The sequence below is a fragment of the Battus philenor genome, unplaced genomic scaffold, assembly GCF_028537555.1.
Source record: "Battus philenor isolate CCGP_79_NKW_IND1 unplaced genomic scaffold, ilBatPhil1.0.hap1 SCAF_23, whole genome shotgun sequence".
In the NCBI taxonomy this organism is placed as follows: domain Eukaryota; kingdom Metazoa; phylum Arthropoda; class Insecta; order Lepidoptera; family Papilionidae; genus Battus; species Battus philenor.
In genome coordinates this window covers 11,812,840-11,831,012 of record NW_027181686.1, presented here as the reverse complement: position 1 = coordinate 11,831,012, position 18,173 = coordinate 11,812,840, and the positions used below count along the sequence as shown (strand labels likewise).

The window sequence follows — 18,173 nt, the reverse complement described above, 5'->3', positions numbered from 1 at the left end:
ATTTAATTTAGAGGCAGTAAAAATTTAAGCCGACTACGCAAATTACATAGGATTTCTGGGTGTAAGATATCTCAAGGGATCGCTCGATTTGGCATTTCATTTCATACGTTTCATGCGTTCAGATCACCTCAGTAGGTTGCTATTATCGTAATATATTATATAGTAGAGGGCGTTGCTGTATTAAAACTAGTGAAATTCTAATGTCTGTATACCACAGCTCAATAGTGTTTATGTGAATCTGTACCATTTTAGTCCTTTTTATACTAGATTACCTGAACAGGCCCAAGAAGTAGAAGTTCAGCCAGAGATACACGAGCGTCTCCATCAGCAGTACGCCAGGAAGGTTTAGAAGCATCACGTGTGGGAACTCGATTTTCGGACCCATCGGGAACGTCCTAATAATTTTCTCTCATATTATTATCTGTATTGTTATATACAGGGTGGGCAAGAAAGACTTTACGAATCTAAATCATAAGTAACTTTTTCTTTCAACAGCTACATAATTTTGAAGCAGGATCTGATTTGAACAAAAAGGCGCAAAATCTAGCAGTTATAAACTCCTATTTCCTAAGCTTTGTAGTCGTTTTAAGTTCAATCAATGGATCACCCTGTATTTTTATCCAAGTTTGGGTTACTCGTTGTAGCTTGTCATACGAATTAAAAAATTACGTACAGATTGTAAAACATATTTGTTGCAATAAACGTCGCATTTATTTTGTCACTGGTTCAATTAAGATAATAAAATTTAACCATTAGGCAATTTGATATTGTTATTTTTGTTCAATATATTATTTTAAGGTACTTAGCGTCACAAGAATTTAGTAAATAACTCGGAAAACAACACATTAAAGAAGCATAGTAAGGCAGTACAGTAAAGCACCACAGAAAAGCAGAACTGTAATTCATCACAACAAATCAGCACTGTAAAGGAGAACAGTAAAGCTCCACAGAAAAACGGAACTGTAATTCAGCACAGCGAATCAGTACTGTAAAGGAGCACAGTAAATCATCACAGTAAGGCAACACAATAAAGCAGCACAGCAAGGTAACACAATAAAACAGCACAGCAAGGCAATACAATAAAGCAGCACAGCAAGGCAACACAATAAAACAGCACAGCAAGGCAACACAATAAAGTAACACAGCAATAGTAAGAAGGCCTCACAACACATAAAACGCATGCTATACATCGTTTACAAACTTGGGGCATAGTGAGCGGGCGTCAGTATATACATATATATATATAAATATTATACATTTATATATATATATATATATATATATATATATATATATATATATATATATATATATATATATATATATATAAATGTATATATATATTTTTACACTTTTTTTTGTTTTAGTCTTTTCATAAGTTAAGTTACTGTAATTATTGCTTACAATTATTATTAAATTAATATAAACTAGATGCAAAAAGTAAATAAAAATAAAATGTTATTGAATAAAATCACATACACGACGAAATATAATTGGAAGATGTAATTTCTTTATCTAAAGTTTGTTTGTATGCGTGGTGAACAAGATGCCAATTTTTATGTATATAATTATTTGTGTTAAAGTAAGTCCCTCTAAATACAAAAAGAACATTACGTTTCGAAGATCATTTTGAAGATTTGATTACTTCTACTTCCAAATAAAGTCGCCATGCTTCCTGAAAGAGAAAAATCATTAAGAATCATTTACATTCGTAGCGTTTTCTTTAATGTACATTTGAAAGCTGACCAGTGTCACAAGAGTCGTACCTATGGAAGAAGAATACGCAATTCCTAAGAAGTAAAAAGAAGTAAACACTGTAGGGTTGCGAGCTCGAGTAGTATTTCTTTCCTTATCGAAACTTTCATACACTTCAATTATACCTAACTGTAACAAAAAGAATTTAAATCAATCTGTATGTTACAATATATACAGTACCCGGCGATAAATATTGCACATAGACCTTTAGAAAGAGACGATCGGCTAATTTTGGCTTCGTAGAGCGTTATCTCTGTTGTACGAAATACAACGACTGACAAAACGTCACATAGGTACTGTAGGACAGAGATAATGCTCTACTAATCCGAAATTAGCCGATTGTCTCTTTCCTAAGGTCGATGGACAATATTTATCGTCGGATGTTGTATATATTGTCTTTCATTCATTTCTCATCACTTTTTACATTTTCTTATATTCTATTATTATTCTATATCACATTTTTTATTTTATTACTTTATTTTGCTTTTATTTTATCTCTGTTATGTCTTGTTTGTGTACAATTTTTTAGTTTTTATTTTTATCTGTAGCTTTGTCTATAATTTTTCTACAGAGATGAATGAACTCTTTTTTTGTTAGTTCTTCGCTTATCAGGGAGGTTATTGATTCCTCCCTGATTTTTACGCCAGACCAGCACTCGAAATCGATACTTCAGGATATTAGGTCCCTGTCTATCATTTCAACTTGCTACACAATGACCATGTCAGTCACTCTCCTGTGTCTACTTATTATCTCATTCTGGATTACATATTGTTAAAAATTCCCAAGTAAGTTCTACCCTACGCTAATTGGTGAGTTAGTTATTTGTATATCATAAGAGCTGTAGTGACATATGCATCAAAGAATGCAAATGCGACATAGGATCAAAGATCGCTATTTAAATATGGAACAAAGTCACACACTGTGCGAATTTATAGAGTAACTACTCACGTATGTTGAAAGAAGATATTGTGACGAAAGCGGCATATACTAACAATGGGCTGTTATAGTGAGCTCTCAACGGAATTCAACTTTCTATTGCAATAAAGACCGTTACGTGATTTGAAATTCGAATCATTCAACATAAACACATTTTGATAGAAGACCTATGTTTTTTTGTTTTAAAATTAGTGTGTTCATGAAAAACAGAGTATAGATCATTTGTTCAATTTTGATTTGATGCTATTTTTTAATATTTTAGTAGACAGTCTTTTGAAGTTAAAAGTAAAAGTCAAATGCGGAGAACAGATTGAATTTTATTTGCCGAAACTCTATATTTATATTATTACAAAGCACGAGTTACAGAACCCTCTAAAACAATAAAAACGGAACCCTAAAAGTGCTGTAAACACGCGTGACATTGAAGTTATTTATAGATTTTTGTGTACAGTTCTCGGAAATTTTAACCGAGAACTATCTCGGACTTACTAGAACCTTCACTGTGGTATAAATAAGTGTACTCTCCATGACGACAGTTCCGTGTTGTTTTGCGAGTTATAAGATTAAGATTTACGATCAGTGATAAAAAGTAACGATTTGGTAGGTTATTTGGACAGTGATTTCTCAAGTGATTTAGAAGCGTATTTTGGACTAAGCGAAAGTATACTTTGTGTTAAAGTTGGGTGACCTTCTGATTTATGAATAAAATACTCCTTGTGAACCAGTGGTGTTTCATTTCGAGTCAGAACCCACAGTACGTAACAAAACCAAATCTTAAAACAACGTTAACGTATCCTAAAACTAACTTTATTTAGACAACCAATCATAACCCTCACTTTACAACCAATCACGTGTCGATTGTGTTAGCGAAAGATGTGTGCGACAAAGAAAGGTATATATATATATATGAATGCTCCTAGTTTGTAGCGAGCAGTAATCTGTTGCCGGTTGTCGTCGCTACAATATCATATGTTGAAAGCCAAGACAGCACCTTACTAAACTGGTGACATGCTAAACGAAGAAAAATATATCGGCGTGATTGCTTTATAAAATCAATTGATTGTTAAAAATTAACTATTGTAGGGTAAACACATATTATTGGTGAAACCGTGATAAGATCATCTGTTTGATTTTTGAGGGTATACAAATATTTGAAATTCTCATTGGAAATTTAAATATTGTCGCACCGACGGCACAACAGTTGTCACTCGAACACGACCGTTTTTATACTGTTAGACAAATATAACAAATCTCCTCGAAATTTTGTGTCATTGAAAGAATAAGTAATCGACAAAACTATGTTAATGATGGTAGAATTTCTCGCATCATGTTCTTAATGGCTCCAAAACCTCGTACTATGTACTACTATATATGTACACTATGTATACTATGTACTACTATGTACTATTCGATCTTTGAAATGTGGACAATTATGTTGCTTACTTACTTACTCCGCTGGCTCAGTGACCCAAAGTGGGTCTTGGCCTCCGAAGCGAGACTTCCACTTTCCTCTATCTTGCGCCATCGTCTGCCATTGGTTGACATTCAATTCGCGTAAGGCTGCCTCAACGCGATCGATCCAGCGATACCTGGGTCTACCCACTGGTCTTCGACCCTTCGGTTTTTCCAGGTACGCTACCTTCACGCTCCGATCCGATCCCATTCGCTCCAAGTGACCAAGCCAGCGGATTCGTTGAGATTTATATTCGCCAATGATATACTAATTATGTTGCTTCATTTTAAAAATAGATGTCTTATTATATCATCCTCATTTTAACCATAGGTGGACCACTATTGGATATAGGCCTCGATCCTAGGTTTCCAATAGGACCTTTCGTCTTCCGATAACCAACAAGGATAGCTGTTCACCTTATGGATGCGGACGTTCTACTCTGCGCATCAGAAACATAAAGCCCAGGAGCTGTGTCCTGAGGACCGTGTGAAGTGTTCGTCTAGGGATGTGGTTATGTAAAAATCATCTCTGAAGTACTCATATGGTACAAACCTTTTCCAGTTCATCCAGGATAGACTTCACGAGAGGTATCATGAGTCCACAAATAATGATGTTGGAGACCCACATGGAGAGCACCATGGTGGTGAAGAATAGCAGGAAGCTGATCCTGAAATAATTCTCGTTTGATATAGACACGATGAATAATGAGTTGATATACATACAACCCTTTCACTGTGAAGAACCAAAGTCATTCCTATTTATTTGTATGGAAGACTAAGCTGTGGATTATTGTATGTACAAACTAGTGTTGTTAAAGAAGGAAATTATAAGATTTCATATATAGCTTTATAATACGTAACAAATAGAAAGTAAACCAAAAATAAAGATATGTCGAAAAAATTCAGGTTAGACAAGATTCCTAACTTAACTTTTTTCTTCATTTGGTTGAACGATGGCCGTAAAAAGATGTACAGTACCCGCCGATAAATATTGCACATCGACCTTTGGAAAGGTACAATCGGCTAATTTCGGCTTCGTAGAGCGCTATCTTTGTCGAACGAAATACAAATAGTCCGGTATCTATAAGGAGGTGTTACAACACGTATAATTTGCTTCTTATGTTAATTATTTTTATTCTTTGTATAAAATACACAAATTTTTCTATTAGTGGCTTTAGGTTGGGATAAAATAAAATGAAAAAAACATGTTCACATTATGTTTACGTATTTAATTATTTTGGAAAATCACAACTGTACAGAATAAACACCATTATACCTATTTTAAAATGAGACATTGTAATAAAAATTAAAATACTTGTTTTAACAGCTCCTATTAGATACCTGTTTGTTTTCATGCGACAGAGATAACGCTCTACGAAGCCGAAATTAGCCGATTGTCTCTTTCCTAAGGTCGATGTGCAATATTTATCGCCGGGTACTGTACCTCTTTTTACGGATATCGTTCAACCAATGCAGAAAAAAGTTAGGTTAGGAATCTTGTCTAAAGTAACATATACAACTATTTTTTTTTCTATATATTACCTGTAATGGGAGCAACCAAATATCAGCATGATCTTCAACGCGACTCGTCTATGTATGTTGCAATGTTCAATTGCCGCGTTAATCAACATTACTCCCAAGCAGTCTAATAGAGCTGTCGTTACATGAATCTATGAAATTTTTTAATATTAATACTATAGCAAAGAATGTAACACTTCAAATTGTTATTTTTTAAAGGTATGTGGCGTTCATTAGAACGCAACCAAATTTATTATCTATGGACCCATCTGTTTATGCATGCCCCTTCTTCACTCGGTATATCTAGCTCACTCTTCAACCGCTGTTAAAAAAGGAAATACTTGTAATTCAGATTGAGATTTATTGTTGTGTGATATTATAAGTTGATTATCCGACAAGTGTTTTTCTTTACATCGACGGGACGAGGGGCCCGTACAATCCTCAGGTACAAAATGAAATAGGTGGAAAAATAAATCAAAATTTAAACATGGAATAAACTAAAATTATAATTGTAGTGTTCTGAAGACATGGCGAAAGGAACGAGACAATGTATGAAAGGAAAACAAGGTTTGGAAAAAAATGCAAGATAATGATAGACGAATGAACGGAAGACATTGAAATGGATGAAAGAAGAGCGTGTAAATATAGTCATGTAAAAAATCTATGTCTACCCACGATAGAGGAGTACGAAAGGCTTCAATAACAGGGCCCTAACCCTTAGTAGTCTGATTTACGAAAGTGATTTTTTTTAATATTACTGTGTTTGCTTGTGTTTGTGGGTCTAGATGAGGGGAAAAATAGATTTTGTTTTTAATTTCGTTGGAAAGAATATTATACAACAGTAAAATTCGTACAGCCAACCTATAAAAAAAACTAATAGTAATGTGAACATTCGGTTTAAAAGGTTGTATCAAAATTGAAACTCTAGGTTATTAAGGGTTAACAGTTTGAACGCCGTTCTCGTTTTAACGCGGGTTTTATATTCTTGTTCGCTATTGTTGACTTTAAATATATATATATATATATTATAATGCCGCATGCGGCCCGCCGGTCGAATACTGGTGGCTCGCCGACAGCAAAGATAATATTCTCGTACATTTGAAAAATATCAAATTCTATTCCAGAATAAAACTAAAAAAATTCAATTACCTATACTTCTGGCGGCCGGCCCGCCATCAGTTCATGATTTGCCCGAATGGCCCCTAGTCTTAATAAGTCTGTGCAACCATGTATTAAAGTATAACAGATAATGTAAATCAAATACCGAAGTTATTATTTCCACGTTAAACAATGAGAAAATTGTCGATAAAGCGAGTGGCGCTAGTGAGATAACGGCTGGATGTGCTACATTTGTTGACCAATACACCGCAGCGACGCAGAATATATAGAAACATGGATATGCCTGCAATAAAATGTACACAGATTATCAAACTACCGAGTAATTTCTTTAAAATATTTAATAACTTTAAAGAATTATATACATATAAAACTTACGTTACTTTCGCCTATAAAAATAATAGGTAACAATACTAATGGCGCTGTCAGAAATAATATTATATTTCTATAAAGTTTGCAAAATGTAACCAATCTCCTTTTATTTGTAACGATAACCAAATTAGTTTCACTGAAATAAAATAATAGATTATACTCTAGTATACTTGCAATATAAAATTGAAATGTTCTCTCATCTTTTAATGGTTGTATGAATTTTGATATACACTATTTTAGATAAATAAAATAAAACATATATACATACGATTGGAAAGTGGTGTAAATGTTTATAGGTATAAATGTATTGCTCATTTACAAGCTTTTACGACTATATAAATCACCCTGTATTAAGTGATTATTCCGAAATAAGTTACATTATTCTTTTATTATTAGAATGCTACTGGCCAGTAACTATCAACACATAGTCTGCAGAAACAGATAATAATTAGTAATTAATTCTAATATGCAGTAATCCGTGTTTTTAAAACCTGTTTCTGATATCTGTGCACACAGCGAGCCTTCTAAAATATTTGACATACATTTTTTTTTATTTCATTTAGACAAGCCAATAGCTTCTAGCAGTTTTGTACTGCCAGAAGCTATTGGCTTGTTGAATGTTTCTAATACTGTTGGTTTTTTAATGGATGGTACTATACAATAATTTACAGCAAACGATCCATTCACCCTTTTAAAACTTTCATACTTAGCAATCATTCTGTATTCATCATATATAAAACATGTTTTCTGAACTAATATTTAGGTTATCTTTGACTTTTTATTATAATTCAAACTTACGATGAGCTTATATCCATTTTAAAGTCACCAAACGACATTACAACTAATCTTGTTGGTTTAATTAAGTAAATGACACCTAAATTACAAAAAGAGACATAACTTATTTTAAATTTATTACTTTAAATGACTAGACAAATATATAAAAAGCAAGTATAGGTTACGTATGTCATCAAATATATTTATTTTTTAATTTGAATTTAAAAAAGATTAAGTGGCGAAAAGCTCGGAGTTACGAGCGAGGAAACTCATGGACGTTTCGTAATTCGATTAAACATTTTGTAGAATTCTATTCAGTTGTCATATTGTTGTTAAAGAAGTTGGTTGTGTAGTTGTTTATCCGCGTTGTCGTACGAAAATACGATATTTAATTATCTATTAATACAAAGCAATGCCCGTAGAACTGGAATATGATTATGAAGCAACTACAGCTGCTATGGACATTTTCTCTCAGGATGACATAAACTTATTGAAACAATGGACTCTGAAATTAGATAAATCTAAATATGTTCCAAAAGATTTATCCGACAAACAGCTTGTGTTGTTCTACAATGCCTGTTATGGAGATATAGACAAGACTAAAACGTGTATAGAGAAATACTATACGTTTAGAAGAAATGCGCCGGAATTTTTCGACGGACGAAATTTAAATTCCGAAGATATAAAACCCAGCATGGAAGCATTGTAAGTATCTTATACTAATAACAATATTTTTTTAATTGATAAGAATAAATGAAACACAGATAATTAATCATAAACATGTAATCAATTTATTTTTTCATTTTACCTCGATCTGCAAAAAATCATGTATGTAGTGATTTTATTATATTATTTTGATAACATATATATATATATATATATATATTTGACCTTCAAAATATATAATCAAATATACACAACTTAGAAGATAAATTAACAAAGTAATACTAATTACTATAGATATTAAACATTGTTGTAAAAGATCATATTTATACAGGTGGAATAGTTATAATTATAAAAGCTATAAAAACAAAAATATATAGATCATTTGTCTGCAAAACGTTTTAGTTTTTCTAATCAGCCTATTTAAAGTGGTCACTCTAAAATATATTAGGGGGACCAGAAAGTAATGTCTCTTTCTTAAGTTAAATTCATATGACTACATTTCGAACAAGTTTTTATTTATAATCAACAATATATTTACCTTCCTTATCAACAACCTTTTGACGTCTAGTATACAAAAACAATGCCGGAGCGGTAACAAATAAATCATTTTTTCTGTAAAATATGTCTACAGAAACGACATTACTTTCTGATCCCCCTAATATAAAAATAATTAATTATTCTTATTAGAATCTAACAGGACAATATTATCTGTCAATAGACAGTATGTAGGGACATTATCTGTCAATACAGTCTACATGAACAGATAATAAACCATAATTATTTTTAATATGTAATTAGAATTTTTATTTTTTATAAAAATTTCATAAACCATTAATTTTTGAATAGAGTAAGGCAAATGAGCTATATTTCAAGCTTTTATACTTATATCCAATCACCCTGTATACAAACCATGGGGTCGACTAGTTTAAAAAGAATTAATGATATCTTACTTCTGTATTTAGTTCAGGAGACACTAAAAACTCTGCCATATTTTTTATCTTCTCTGTGCTATTGTTCTACTCTTATAAATCGGACCTCTTAACTCTGGATTTCCTCTGAGCATAGGCGTGTTACATCATGGTGAACTTTCCTTGACCTTGTGTCTTCTTGACCTTTGCCATTTCTTTAAGAGAAAAAAATTCAATAACAATGTTGTACAAAGATAGGTTTATCAATAAAACAAACTTATAAGTTAATCTATGATTTTTCATTTAGAGCTATACCCATCGCAGGCATCGATATATATTGATATTTTCTATTTGTATTTAAAAAGTTTGTATGTAAAATCAAATACAAAATTCTATGTTCAACATATAAATATTACATTTCCTGTTGACATCAATTTGTTCATATAATAAATGCCATGGACCTGTGAAATAAAGGTGTAAGAAACTTAGCGGTACTATATTTTAATGTAATTAAAGTAACATATTCAGTAACGCAGCATGTGTAGGCTGACCGGTGACATAGTATGTCACCGAAAGTCCCTGGATGCTGGCAGTGCCAGATTAAACACTGTGGCTATTTTTGAGTAGAGGACATTGGGTGTCTGCTGACTGCAAAGAATATAAGAAGATATTCAATGTTAATTGAAGTAGCCTAGAGGTGAACACATTAACCAAGGGTTGCTATATACTATGAAGTATATACAGAGTAGTAATGACTCAAATATTCTTTAATAATTTTCTTATATCTCATTTAGTAATAAAGAAAACCAATTCAATAATATACAATACTTTTGAAAAGAATATCAGACTCTTAACATTATAAAGGTGTTTCATTAAATATTTTACACCTATTGTTTCTGGAGATGTCTGCGCTGTTAGCCTGGAAGGCTTTATTATTTTCATTGGCATAGAGATCACTGAACGGAAGCTGTGAATTTACAAAAAATTTACGGGACAGATGTATTTTACAATTATTTTTGCACAAAGATAGCAGCTTTACCTGTATATTAGAGTAATGTGTGTGTGGCCTGAGATGATAGTGTGAACCACTAGGCTATTTAAGGAAAGATATGGATCCTAATCTCGGATCAACCACCCTGTTCCCCAGTTTAGGGAACGGGAGGCTGCCCCCAGAAACTTCAATTAAGATATTTTAAATTCCTTAAAATAATAATATTTTGACACAAATCACAAATGTGTTTAAAATAGTTTTTCATTTATATGTTTTTGTAATTAATGTAAATGATATGATTACAATGACTTGTTGTGTGAACTTTTGAATTGACCTTAATATAATATGTGTTATCTATTCAGGAACAAACAAATTATTTAGTAATTGTTTTATTTAATTTAAGAAAATTTATTATACAGTGTTACAGTAAAAAGGAGTCATTGTTTTAACAAGCAGAATATTACATCTTTACCTTTATTAAGTTTGTTATTGATTTATAACAAGAGGAATAGTAAAATTGGCATTAAAAATGTATCTATCTAATTTCATGTCAGGTTCTTCTCCACAGAAGACAGTACATATAAACACATATTTAAATGTACATTTCTTACTTATTCTCTGATGATGTGCGTGCTATTACCCCGAAGGCTTTTACAACTTCATCCGAGTTGAGTTCACAGAGCGGAAGGGTCTAAATTAAAAGTAACGTAAATTTTGTCAATGTAACATGACTATTCGAATTTGCTTAGAAAAGCATATTTAAAAAAAATATTTATTTAATTGTTACAATTTAAAAGTGGACATATAACTTATGAATCTGCTTTTAGGATCCATCAAACCTCGCAAGTCAAAATCATCTAAACTCATGTTAGAATGTTGTTACAAAAAATCTTAATTTAAATTTAACTTAATTAATCATAACATGGGATGAGAGTAGATTTTATGTTATATTAATAGACTATATTGACGTTTATTTATAGAATAATTTCCCTTTCTACACAAAGCATTAAAGCTTTCCATGCTCCAATGGTTACTTACCCCTGTTAATCAGATATTTCAATGTGTATTCATTCAATTAGTTCTCTTTGCTTCTGCTATTGTCCGTACAAATGTGTTAATCACGAAATCTGATATTTAACATACTATGAAATTTTGAGCGTCCAATTTGAATGTTTCGTAATTTCTTTTATTGCACATTGCACACAAGGTCATAGAATGTTCGTTGAATTTTAGTTTTTCGCAATCTGACACTGATAACTAAACATATTAAAATATTACAAATATAAATTATTGCATAAATACATTATGGATGTAAATATCACGATGCATTGTATGACAGCAAAGTTTTCGCGGCAAATTTTATAAATACTTTTGACATTTTGACCGTGGTATCAACACGGTGGAGTACAGACTATAAAATTATTATATCTACTTATTTAATCAGTTTTAACGATAAATGAATGTTATCTATAAAAATTCATAAATAACTATTTAATGATTATTAGAATGATATATTATCGTCCTTATACAAATATTTTTTCCATTAAATTTTATGTTTTTACTTGCATTATCTACACATGTCGACCTAAAATAATAAACATTGACTGACATCGTAGTAGTTTATATATCTATTTAGTTACTCTGTTATTAAGAATTAGTTCCACTCTAGTAATTTTCGAAACGCAATTTGATTTTCAAAAATATTTTTGTGAAAATATTTACATGAAGGTATTGAATCGGCAGTATCCGTGTTAGTTTCAAACTGACCTGACATTTTTAATGTTACAATAATTTCTATATCGTTCATCTTGGCTTCAGCTATAGATGCTTATTGCTGAATTTAGATCTATGGCTGTCCAGTGGAACCGGTTGGAAAGGGCCTTCATCCAGCAGTGATGAGTCTATTAATATGAGTTTCGAGTAAAAAATAATTACGTCTATTAAATAAAATTATTAAAGCACTGTTATTATGATTTTTTTTAGAAAGTAAACGGTATATGAATATATTTATATATTAATTAATTATTCATACGGCGTTAAGATACGTTAGCGGATATTTTTAGTGTAATTAAAATTAACATATTCGTAGTAAAATTTATAAACGTAAAACTGCGAATTTATTTTGCGGAATATAGTTTGACAGGTTATGGCTGCAAATGCTTCAAAGGGGTGAATGTATGGTTATGCCAAAAGTCAATGGTTTCAAAAAAATAACGAAATGATCATAATAAAAAACATACCAGCTGTTTTAAAAGTTCGATTTCTACGTATTAAAAATAATTATAGTTTATTGTTTGCCTATGGAAACTTGGTACTGTTAAAAGTTATTGGCCTGTTGTAATATTCCATTAAAAAAAATATTTCGGACTATACTCTTTATACAGGATGATTAATATTAGATATAAAAGCTTGTACAGCATTTTGCTGACACGTGAGCTACTATGATTAGGGCAGCGCTTTAATGTTTGATGTTGGAAGTATTTTTTATTATCTACCTTTTAATGTTTGATGCAATCAAAAGCACTAGCTAAAATTGACTCAAATCATATACATTGTATTTCAATGAACTCAAAATCGGTGAGTGTGTGTTTGTATTATTAAAATAACCGCGTTTTACAACATTCGTATAAATATATATATGGGATATATATCCGAAAACATTTTTTAAAATTTCTGTCTGTCTGTTTATACAGGCTAATATCTGAAATCACTGGACCGATTTTGACGGGACTTATACTGGCGGGTATTGGATGTAATTTGTAACATAGGTTACTGTTTATTTCAGAGAAATTCTTAACAGAAAAAAACTAAGTAAACTTAATATTTTTTTTTGTTAAATTCCATGTGTCCAACTTTACATCACTGGGATCACTTTTTTCTTCAATCTTTTTCCAATGAATTTGTTTTAACTTGACGTGGTCTCATCTTTCTACAATGTTGTATAAAGTTAAAATTGTTGTTGTTTAAAATTTACAATGCTGTATCTCCTGTAGAGGAACACAGAACAGAACCACGCAGTACCCGGCAATAAATATTGCACATCGACCTTTGGAATGAGATAATTGGCTAATTTTGCTTTTTTGAGCACTATCTCTGTCCCACACTACCTATGTGACGTTTTGTCAGTCGTTGTATTTCGTGCGACAGAGATAACGCTCTACGACGCCGAAATCAGCCGATTGTCTCTTTCCAAAGGTCGATGTGCAATATTTATCGCCGGGTACTGTACGGTAAGTTTTAATGTAATTTTATGTATACTGCTGGTGTATCTAAATAAATAATTTATGACTACACGTTTAAGATCATTTAAACCTGTGATTCCCAAAGTAGTCTATATCGACACCTAGGGGTCTATGACAACCTGCAAGGAGTCTACATCAGCGAAAAAAATTTGGGAGTCCATGAAATGAAAATGGGGGTCCACGATAGTGGATCTCAACACATACACTGATAGTACCTATTTACTTACATCATACTATTTTATAATATCAAAACATTTACATTATTTATAAAAGTACCAATGAAGTAAAAAATTTATTATATATGTTTATAAAATTGTATAAGTTGTAGGATGTTGGTATTCGCTTTGTGGTCGCAATACATTTTGAACATACACTAAACTTCGCTACAGTTAGAAATTTACTGGAAATCAATATCAGGTAAGTAGGGGGTCTACCCAACAAAGAAAAACATGGCAAGGGGTCTACGACACAAAAAACTTTGGGGAACTCTGATTTAAAGTGACTAAATCTACGTTTTGAATTTGATAGAAACGAGTTAAATTTAACTATTCAATAATAACATGCTTTAAATTTGAAGTACGAGGGTCAAAACACTTTTAATTATACTGTAGATCGTATCACCTGTTTAATAAAATTTTCTCAACTCGCAACACTTCCTCATTGCGTTGTTAGCATTAATTTTGGAACGGTTGTTTGCACAATTCAAAAGTCGAACATTAATTATAAATTACGTAATTGTCCAATGTTGCCATATTCAAATGTTTAAGATATAATCATTAAGATTGTACGTGATGATAATTTTGGGGATCTCTCGTATGATCACGTATAAGCAGAAACACAATTCACTAATTTTTTTTTCAAAGAATTTTTTATTACAGTTATTTATTTTGGATTTTACAAAATTCCACTCGAAAAGAGGTTACGGGGTTGTTCGTTACAAATATATATTTTCAAACTCTAGCACTTATAATGATTAATAATTTAGTTGATATACTAAAAGATTTTATGAAATTACAGTACCCGACGATAAATATTGCTCATACACTTTTGGAAAGATACAATCGGCTATTTTCGGCTTCGTAGAGCGTTATCTCTGTCGCACGAAATACAAACAGTCCGGTATCTATTAGGAGCTGTTACAACAAGTATCATTTGCTTCTTTTGAAAATTATTTTTATTCTATGTATAAAATACTTCAATTTTTCTATAAGTGATGGCTTTAGATTGGGGTAAAATTAAATATAAAAACATATTCACATTATGTTTACGTATTTATGTTTCATGGTTTCGTGATAGTGATCTCTTTGAGAGCACATATAGTAAAATGGAAGTAATGGAGAATTAAAATTATTATTATTGTTATTTTCTCATGTTAACGATAGGTATTATGGTGTTTATTATGTATAGTTGCAATTTTTCTAAATAATTAACTACGTAAACATAATGTGAACAGTTTTTTTTATATTTCACCCCAACCTAAAGCACCACACCACACGGTGTATTTTATACGAAGAATAAAAATAATTATCAAAAGAAGCAAATGATACTTGTTGTACAGCTCCTAATACATACCGGACTGTTTGTATTTCGTGCGACTGAGTTAATGCTCTACGAAGCCGAAATTAGCCGATTGTCTCTTTCCAAAGGTCGATGTGCAATATTTATCGCCGGGTACTGTACGTCGTTACCATATTTATAGGAAAATAAATAAATAACATTTATAATTTTTCCCCTGCGTTTCTTAAATGGTCAACTGGCAGAAAATATCTTCGTTTGGCTCTTTGCTTAGTATAAAAGTGCATAAATAAAAAAAAAATAATTACTGTCTTATAGCACAAGGTTACATTTTTCCAAATAATGATTAAAGATTTCATTTATCTAATCTATATATGAATAATAATGAATTGTCAAATGTGTTGATACGTGGGAAATTTGATAATGGCTTTAGAATAATTGGATACATTTTACATATGGCCTTCCGTTCACTGAAAATATAAAATATTTATCATTTTTCTCACTAGAAAAAAAACACGTAAAATATTATGTAAATTTATTCTCTTTTTAAAAAAAGCACAACACACTACATTACAACACACTACGTAATTGAAACTGAACTCTTATAATTAGCAAAACAATGTGAAAATAAAACTGTATTCAAATTGCGTTGATTTTTAATTCTAAAGGAATCCCCGAGTTTTGATGGCATGGCGCAATTAGAAACAAAAATGTAGCCATCTTTAAGAAAAAAAAGAAAATTTCAATTAAAGACTCTAATCCAAAACAACGCAACCTCAAAAATCTAACGACGCACAGTGAAAATTAGTACTAATTAAGCAGCGACGCAACTATGAAAAAAAAACGCAAAACGAAACGGCGCAAAGCGAGGTATTGGTGTATAATGTTGAGGTGATTGTTGATTCAAAAATGCGTATGTACTCGAATAAAGATATTTTGAATTAGAGTGTCTGTTGGTATCGTCCAGACCTCTACAATATTTATGATGTCCCTGATCGGGTGCTTAGTTTCAGTTTGTTACACTTTTTTTCACTATTAGTTCTTCGCTCTCTTCGCGTGGTCGTCACTGCCTTTAGTAGGTTTAATTTCATAAAAAAAAAACAACATTTTTAGTAACTTTTAACATAAACTAATTTTTAACAAAATCTTGCCAAAAATATTTTGTTAAGTTTTATACATGATCTGGCCATTAATACTATTATAATTAAAAATAAACAATATATTATTTTTGAATTTGGAATCTGTCATTTTTATATGATTGTTAATTTTGTTTTCTTATTTACGCGACAATATTTGACGGACCCCTCCGTTCCGTGAACTCAATTCCGATGGCTTCATCGGCCGGCCAGCTGGGTCGCGCTGGGTTTGTGTACTCGAGGGCTGGCTGGGTGAGCCCCACTACTACTATCTCGCGGCCACTACCTTTGTGACTTCCTCATCCTCCCGCTAAGTACTGGTACGGGTTCGGAAACTAAAATCCTGTAATTTTATATAGTTCACGGACCTCTCCGTTCCGTGAACTCGTTTCCGATGAAGCTGTAAGAGCCGCAAGGCTAACAGCACCAACATCATACGAGACAATAGACAATAGTATAATATTTTATGATAGTAGTTAGATAGAGATGACTATATTACTGTAATTGCATTACACAAAGTAGGTATTGCGCCAAATATAATTTTTAATATCCTTCATACGCTTGATATTAGTCAAATGTTCCTGATGAATATGAATAGATGCAATGAAACCTCTGTTTGTGACAAAAAAAGATCTAGCCGTCCACGTAGCGGTACGAAAAAGGCTATCAAAATAATAAGAGAAAGAATATGAAGAAATCATGTCCGAAAGCAAAAGATTTTATTTCAGGATACGAAGATAAGACAGGGAACCATGTTGGGTATGTTAAAAGATGACTTAGGACTTGCAGCCTATGAAGTCACAGAAAAAGCCTGCGGAGAGAGAGAGAGAGAGAAAGAACATCTGAGCTGCTCTTCCACAGTCGGAGACCAGGACGTTGAAGGATGTTAGACCGCGCCTTTCTCCAACCCCTTTAGCATGGCCTTGGCGACAGAGTCGAGGTGATCTGCCGCAAGTAAGGAGTCGAGGACCTGGATATGAATAAATCATGTCCGAAAGCAAAAGTGTTTATCTCAGGATATGAAGATAGCACCTGGAACTATGTCGCGTATTTAAAAGACTACTTAGGGCTTGCAGCCTGCGATGTCGCGGAAGGACGCGATGGAGAGAGAGAGAGAGTAAGAACATCTGAGCTCCTCTTCCACAGTCGGAGACCTGAACGTCGGAGGGTGTTATACCGTGCCTTTCTTCAACCCTCTTAGCATGGCCTTAGAATCGAGGTGATCCGCCGCAAGTAAGGATTCGAGGCACTAGGCCACCGCCATTAAAACTGCTGTAGTATGCGAAAGTTTTCCCGTAGTTTTAACAAAAGGCATTCAAGAAGACCATGGGATTTTAGCTGGTAGGAGTACGACATAGCCCTTTCGTTACTCCAGCAGCAGAGGGGTATATTATGCAGGATTTCTCCACGAGTAAGAAAAGGCCTTGCAGCCTATAAACACGCACTGGTCATTTCTTAACTGATAATTTAAAAGAAATGGTTGGTAAAATCAAAACAGTTACTTCAGCGGTACGCAAAAGGTGTACACAGTAGAATTTTATTTACGAATGAGAATTTTTAGAACAGAACAACGTTTTAACAAATAAAATGACTGCTTTTATAATGAGAACTATAAAGAAACTTACTAATTAGTCAACAGAGTACAACATGTGCAACTTCAGTGATGGTTTGGTGGAATTTTAGCTATGAAGGTGTGACTGTGTCATATTGTTGTGAAAGTTATCAAAACATCGGCACAAGTGTATCAAGATATACTTCTTGAGAAGGTAGGTAAGCCCCTAACAACACCATG

The 18,173-nt window shown here is 32.4% G+C and overlaps 1 protein-coding gene across 1 annotated transcript in view; it reads left to right on the top strand.

Annotated features, from left to right (window-relative positions):
- Positions 1–8,259: 8,259 nt before the first annotated feature.
- The window catches only part of LOC137924151 (alpha-tocopherol transfer protein-like), a 29,760-nt gene continuing 19,846 nt past the window's right edge, over positions 8,260–18,173 (top strand). The window contains exon 1 of the mRNA XM_068767502.1: positions 8,260–8,628. Coding sequence (XP_068623603.1) covers positions 8,336–8,628 — 293 coding nt within the window. The 5' untranslated portion in view covers positions 8,260–8,335. The remainder of the gene's footprint in view (positions 8,629–18,173) is intronic.